The following is a 7,500-nucleotide window of genomic DNA, read 5'->3' on the forward strand; positions in this document are numbered from 1 at the left end:
ACAGTTTGTGTTTCCATGGTAAACTGTGAGCGCTGTGCCAGATGAGGCGTCATCCGTGAGAGATTGTAATTGGTGTGTTAATATTTATGTTAGTCAGTCAGCTAGCTGAAAGAGAGATATTATTAAATTATTCTTCCAGGGGACTGATGTTCCTCTTTTTTTGCCGCTCTGCTTTTCCTTCCAAATAGCAACATGATGGTTTTTCTCAGTGAGATTTAATGTTGTGTCATGCCTCTCATGTGTGTGTGTGTGTGTGTGTGTGTTTGTGTCCTCTGGCCTGATGTTGTTGATCTTGTAAACATTGTTGAATCACACGCATCCGACTTAGTTAACCTGCAGCAGGGAGGTCTTCAACACATCACAGATCTGCAGATTGAAATCACTGTCCTGATGTTTCTGCGTCTGATTTTACAAAAGGATTTTCTTCTGATTTGATGGAATAAAGATTGTAAGTGATGATTCACTAGAGCTCTGCAAGATGTAGAACATAATCTGTGTGTGTGTGTGTTTGTTTGTTTCTCTACTTGTGAGGGCCACATTTCATAAACTGAATACATCTCCAAAATCCTTTACTCGCCGCTATGTTGTTTCCATCACATATACGACTGTAACGTTTCTGTGAAAGACTAACGTTTAGAATCTTTTCAATTGTTCATGTCGTTCTGTACAATACTTGTGAATGTCCTCAAAATATCATTTTAACACGAACATTCGTATTGTGTTTCAATACACGACGCGTCTGCGTGACGTCATCGGCGTAAGGCCCGTCTGAATGTATCGTTTAATAAATCTTAACATCTTAACGATCTCTCTTCTTTTTCAGTGTACTGAAACACTTTTATTGTATGGAGTAAAACACACTGCGTGCTCCTCTTGTGGACTCACATTACAGACAATAAAGCGCGCACATCTGGAGAGCGAGAGGCTGTGTTTAAGCGCGCGCGCGCTCCTGATGTTGCGTGCGAGCGTTCAGCGGCGGCGTCTCCTCTCGGGCGTCTGGGGTTTGATCTGTAAAAAACAACCAACTGAACTTAAATGAGTGTATAAAGCCAGAATCACGCGTAAACCTTGTTAAAGTACAAACACAACATGTGTAGTCACGCATCCCGTTACAGTGACCGGAGGGGAGCCGCGTGTGTGTGTGCGCGCGCGCGCGCGACCTTTCATGCTGCAGCCTCCCGCGCTTTTAACCCATAAAATTACACGCGCGCAGCGCGCCAAAAGCCTCGAGGCGGGAGGAGCGTAAAAGCGCAGCGGCACGATGTTTAAGCGAGTGTCAGAAACTGGCTTACATTAACGCTCATTAGATGCGCCATAAAACACTTTTTGGCAGCTCAAAATAAACTGCCGCTAAAGTCTTGTTTAGACATTTTTGTCAGTGGGATAACAGAAACGTGTTAAACTCGCTGAACAGAATAATATTTCACCTCATACTCAACTTGTGTATGAGGACACAACGTAAACTCACACGATCATGAGAACAGACAGATCCGAATTAAAGCGCTTCAGAATAACAACGACAACAGCACCGCGTCTCGCGACACAAACCAAACGGCTCTTCTCTCCAGCAGCCTTTTAAAGACAGACAAGAGCGCGTTTGCTTTTAAAAACTACTGCTAACGAATGAAAAAAATGATCTAGAAGATTCTGTTCCACCCCGTCAAAGAAAGCGATTCCACATCCAGACATTCACAAGCTTACAGACGTAAAACTATGTGTGAACCGCGCTCGAGCGCTCAGATTCTATAGCAAGATGCAACATCGCCACCTTCAGGTAATGATGAGAACTGTGGGGTTTGTAATACAGCGCATGCGCTTCTCTGTCGTGCTCTTGTGTTTTTTATTGACAGTAACAATATCAATACGTTTACATTACATCTACATTTAGTCATGTAGCAGAAGCTTTTAACCAAAGCGACTTACAGGTGGGGTAGGTAATGGAAGCAACAGCATAAGTACAAGAAAAGCATAAGTGCAATAAAAAAAAGAGGACTGGTCTCATATAACCTAACACAGTATACAGAACCATTCATTCATTCATTCATTCATTCATTTTTTTTAAGAAAAGAGAAGAAAATAGAGTCAGAACAGATCAGTCAGATGTTGACGAAGAGATGTGTTTTCAGACTTTTCTTAAAGATGTCTACAGAATCTGCAGATCTTGTAGCAGTGGGCAGATCATTCCACATAGGTGGAACAGATCCGGAGAAGGTGCGCGAGAGAGATTTTACCGTTTTGGGATGGCACCACAAGACGCTGTTCGTTTGCAGAGTGTAGGGATCTGGCGGGTACATATGTCTGCAGTAGCGAGTGAAGATAAGGTATATAAGATCAATACTTAGAGATAAACACTAAGTGGAGTTTACACAACGATTTTATCTTTTCAAACTTTTCAGTGGCATTTTTTTCATTGAAAATAGTATTGAATCAATATTAAGTTAATTTTTAAAGGAAAGATAATTTACATATATAATATACAAATATATAAATACAACTGCTGGAATAATATTGTACTCTTAGAGAAACGGACACACCTGCTGCCTGCGTTACTGTAAAATACCTTACAAAGCCTTCAATTGAATCTCTTCTTCCTTTTGTCCAGTCATTATTTTTATTTTCTTCAAACAAATCAAACAGTGAGACAGAATGAGTTTATATTTTGTGTTAATGGTTCAGACCGCTGAGTGTTGAACTTGAGTCGTACAGTCTGCGGTCTGACGCGTCCCCTAACGGCAGCGTGGTGTCACAGCAGTAACGCGTTTCGGGTTGACTCTCTGCGGCTTCCGTCGCAGATGAGTGTCAGTCAGTCAGTCAGTCAGTCTTTCTGTCAGTCAGTAAGTGACGGACATCAGAACCGGAGCGGCTCCAGATCATGCGCGAGCTCACGGCGTCTTGACAGCTGCACGCGGCTCGGTTCCGGTGTAAGCGGACGCGATGGATGGCGGCGAGAGAAAGGTAACGTAACGCGATTTAACGACACACGGACAAGGCAAAAACCCACTCTTGTCACACTAGCATTAGCATTAGCAGCGCGATCGGGATTAAAGTCCTGAAGCCCGTAATGAAATGTGGCGTCATAATAAACACACAGGTGTGTGTGGTCATAGCACACGCGACACGACGCGTCTCTTTAATAAATAAAGTGGCGATGGTGACGATGTGCTCGAATTGAATCAACGTTAACTGTACTTTTCAAAAGTACCGTTGTTATTTGGACATATACCACGGTTTTCTTGGTTAGCATGTAAATATAATGTCGTTCAGTAGCACGAAACAAACACACATTTTCTCATATGATACTTGGACACATACCGCGATGTTTTCTGCTATGCAAGTGTTGTGCTTTCTGGTGTTTATTTGTGAATTATTGATGCACGTAATCCAGTGACGGACTGCATTCATGTTTCATATAAATGGATGTTTGTGACAGAATGACGTTTAAATGAAGAGTATTGTGTCAGGATTATTATTGTGTGTTTGTGTGTCGTGTTGGTTTTTGCATCTGAGAAATCTGGTTTATCTGCATTCATGTCATTCCTCACTCGTCTGTCCTGTTTCGATCTCTGTCACATGAATATCTTCTGCTCGTGTCACGGAGATGTTTTTGATATGCATTCAATTCTCAAACACGCGATAATGTTGTTCTCTATATGTCACAAAGTGTGAGAGTTAAATCTGTGTGTGTGTGTGTGTGTGTGTGTGTGTGTCTCTTGTCTTTCTTCAGCACAATAAAGTCAGTGTTTTACACACACAGTCTTCAAACAGAAATGCTGAAAAGACAAAAGTCTCGTCTCTCTCTATCTCTGACACTCTCTCTCTCTATCTCTGACACTCTCTCTCTCTCTATCTCTGACACTCTCTCTATCTCTGACACTCTCTCTCTCTATCTCTGACTCTCACTCTCTCTCTCTCTGACACTCACTCTCTCTATCTCTGACACTCACTCTCACTCTCTCTATCTCTGACACTCTCTCTCTCTCTATCTCTGACACTCTCTCTCTCTCTATCTCTGACACTCTCTCTCTCTATCTCTGACACTCACTCTCTCTCTATCTCTGAAACTCACTCTCTCTCTATCTCTGACTCTCACTCTCTCTCTCTCTGACACTCACTCTCTCTCTATCTCTGACACTCACTCTCTCTCTATCTCTGACTCTCACTCTCTCTCTCTCTGACACTCACTCTCTCTCTATCTCTGACTCTCACTCTCACTCTCTCTCTCTCTATCTCTGACACTCACTCTCTCTCTATCTCTGACTCTCACTCTCTCTCTCTCTGACACTCACTCTCTCTATCTCTGACACTCACTCTCACTCTCTCTATCTCTGACACTCACTCTCTCTCTATCTCTGACTCTCACTCTCTCTCTATCTCTGACTCTCACTCTCTCTCTATCTCTGACTCTCACTCCTCTCTCTATCTCTGACTCTCACTCTCTCTATCTCTGACTCACTCTCTCTATCTCTGACACTCACTCTCTCTCTCTATCTCTGACACTCACTCTCTCTATCTCTGACACTCACTCTCTCTCTATCTCTGACACTCACTCTCTCTCTATCTCTGACACTCACTCTCTCTCTATCTCTGACACTCACTCTCTCTCTATCTCTGACACTCACTCTCTCTCTCTGTCTCTCTCACTCTATCTCTGAACTCCTCTCTCTATCTCTGACACTCACTCTCTCTCTGACCTCTCTCTCTCTGTCTCTCTCTCACTCTCACTCTCTCTCTGTCTGGTCTCTCTCGTCTCTATCTGGTCTCTCTCGTCTCTATCTGGTCTCTCTCTCTCTCTCTGGTCTCTCTCTCTCTCTTTTAGACCCACACAAAATATTCTTCTTCAGAAAACTGCACATATTTCCATTAAATGGAAATGCCTGTCAGTTTGCTCATGCCCCACCCCTTTTTCCTTTTATGTTGATGTTTTGAAGCTGAGGTGAGAGTGTTGTGTTGTATTAGTGTAGTGAAATCTGTCCAGTGTTCTGAAGCGGCTCCTTATGATCTTCATGATTTCTGCATGAGTTGTTTCAGGTGAACATGTGGAGTGCATCATATCATGTAACATACCATATTTGTTTATGTTATTTAAGAAAGTAGTGTGTCAGACATGTTGTAATGATGGCTTTAGTAGATGACCGATCACTGACAAGTTGGACGGAGAAATTCATGTAAAGTGTTTAACACACAAGTGTGTGTTGTGTGACTGGTGAATGAATGCATTGTGTGTTTAAATATGATCGCTGGTTGGACTGACGCTATTTGCCATGTACTGATTGGTGATCTCCCCAGCTGTTTGTGATGTCATAATCGGAAGAGCGCACAGAGCTCCGCCCACCACTCACAGACTAACAATTGTTACTACACACACACACACAAACACACACACACACATGTCTGGTTTATTATCTCCGTCGGGACAGTCCATAGGTGTAATGAGTTGTATACTGTACAAACTGTATATTTGATCCCCTAACCCTAAAGATCATAGAAAACTTTTGCATTTTTAGATTTTCAAAAAATATATTTCTGCACAATTTATAATCTTTTGTGTCCATGAGGACCTCAATTTTGGTCCCCACAGTGACACGAGTCCTCATGAGTTGGTGTGTATTCAGGTTTAGGTCCTCACTAACATATAAAAGCAAGTCCACACGCACACACACACACACACACACTCTCATTGTTTCTGATCAGAAAGTGATTTCATGTCATTCATATGGATCTGATGATGACTGAGAAGGTTTTCTTTAGTGTTTCTTCCTCTGGAGCGTCACAGGTCAAGGTGTCAGTTTGACTCACACTGAGATCTCTGGTTCTTCTCACATTCATTCACTGTTTTTGTTCTCTGCACCAGCTCACAGTTGAAGAGTATCGTTTTCAAAACAAACGAAGATCAGATTTAGATGACGAAGAAGTTTTAGTGTGTTAAAGCTGTGAAGTGTGTAGTTTTGTGAGCTGTGTGTATCACGCAGATGTTTGTGATGAGTTCATAACATCGGTCAGTCACATTCACATTTCTGTGTTTGTGCTCTACAGCAGTGTGTGTGTGTGTGTGTGAGTGTGTGTGTGTGTTCACTAGAACTGGTTCTGTGTGTTCATTTCACTATTAACTGTGACAATAAACTTGGTTAATTATTTGTTATTTTACACACATGACGTCCCCATAGAAGACCATAGAGACCTTAACGAAACAGTCCTGCAGTGTTCTCTGGTGTTTCTCCTGTTAAAGCTGCGGTCACATTTAACTTTCATTCATACGCATGTGAATGCGACAGACTGGAAACACACGCCTGTCTGAAGATATTTCACTGTGTAGCAAAGTTCAAGTTGGGTGAACTCTGACCTGCAATTCACGTGAGTGTTTGAGACCAATAGAAGATCAAACCTCTCGGTCAGAAATGTAAAAGATGGAGGAACGGCTTCTGCCTATGTTCGCAGCACCGTCCGAACGAATATCACATGCTGAAAGTCAAGTGTGACCGCCGCATTATTGTGTAAAGACGTTCCTTCAGTTTTCTCTGTGATTTAACACATCATGTCTCATCTGGAGTTTGTGTGTTGTGTTTTCAGGACGTGAAGCTCTCAGCTGAAGTGAAGCCGTTTGTTCCTCAGAAGAAAGGTGTTGACGGTTCATTATTACCCATGAGTCTGTGCAGTGAGGGCGGAGCTGAGCCCACACAAATCCCCTCCTACCTGATCACCTGCTACCCGTTTGTACAGGAGAATCAGAACAACAGGTACACACATAAATGCACATGCACACACACACAAACGCACACACACAATCAGAAAAACAGGTACACATCACACACACCATACAAAGACAGACAGATCAGTCCTGCTGTCTGATTCTGCGTTTTTCCTTCCTATTCACTTTGTATTGGAGGAAGTGCACACATTGGGCATGTGTGTGTATGAGTGTGTGTGTGTGTGTCTGCGTGCATGTGTGGTTTATCAGAAACTCAGAATTCCTCACAGAATCACATTTGTCGTGTATGAAAGTGTTGTAGAGTATTTGGTGTGGAATGTAAAGTGTTAATCCTTCAGGGTTGCTGTGTATTTTCAGTCGGCAGCTGCCGGTGTACAGCGGAGATCAACGCTGGCAGCAGATGAACCCGAGCCCAGGTGGGCCGTACCTGGCGTACCCGATCCTGTCCTCCCCTCAGCCCACCGTCAGCAGTGATTACAGCCCATACTATCACGCCATCATGCCCACACCCTGTCCTCCTGTGATGGGCTTCTATCAGCCGTTCCCCGGGCCGTACGCAGGGCCGCTGCAGGCCGGTGTGTTAAACCCTGTGTCAGAGTGCAGTGAGAGAGTCACCCCGCAGGGTCAGACACAGAGAGGGAGGGGCATCACACGAGCTCCCATCATGCACAAGGTACAGCTGAAGGGTTCTACACACTCTTCATTCAGATATTCCCTCGGCGTGTGATAGTTAGTATGAATGAGAGTATGAATGCATAAATGTGCATTAAACAACACACTGTGATGCAAGAGGC

The 7,500-nt window shown here is 43.3% G+C and overlaps 1 protein-coding gene across 1 annotated transcript in view; it reads left to right on the forward strand.

Moving 5' to 3' along the window:
- The first annotated feature begins 2,797 nt into the window (after nucleotides 1-2,797).
- Nucleotides 2,798-7,500, forward strand: part of secisbp2l (SECIS binding protein 2-like) — a 13,958-nt gene continuing 9,255 nt past the window's right edge. The window contains exons 1-3 of the mRNA XM_056766327.1: nucleotides 2,798-2,955; nucleotides 6,568-6,734; nucleotides 7,064-7,379. Coding sequence (XP_056622305.1) covers nucleotides 2,935-2,955; nucleotides 6,568-6,734; nucleotides 7,064-7,379 — 504 coding nt within the window. The 5' untranslated portion in view covers nucleotides 2,798-2,934. The remainder of the gene's footprint in view (nucleotides 2,956-6,567; nucleotides 6,735-7,063; nucleotides 7,380-7,500) is intronic.

The sequence above is a fragment of the Triplophysa dalaica genome, chromosome 14, assembly GCF_015846415.1.
Source record: "Triplophysa dalaica isolate WHDGS20190420 chromosome 14, ASM1584641v1, whole genome shotgun sequence".
NCBI classification, from domain to species: domain Eukaryota; kingdom Metazoa; phylum Chordata; class Actinopteri; order Cypriniformes; family Nemacheilidae; genus Triplophysa; species Triplophysa dalaica.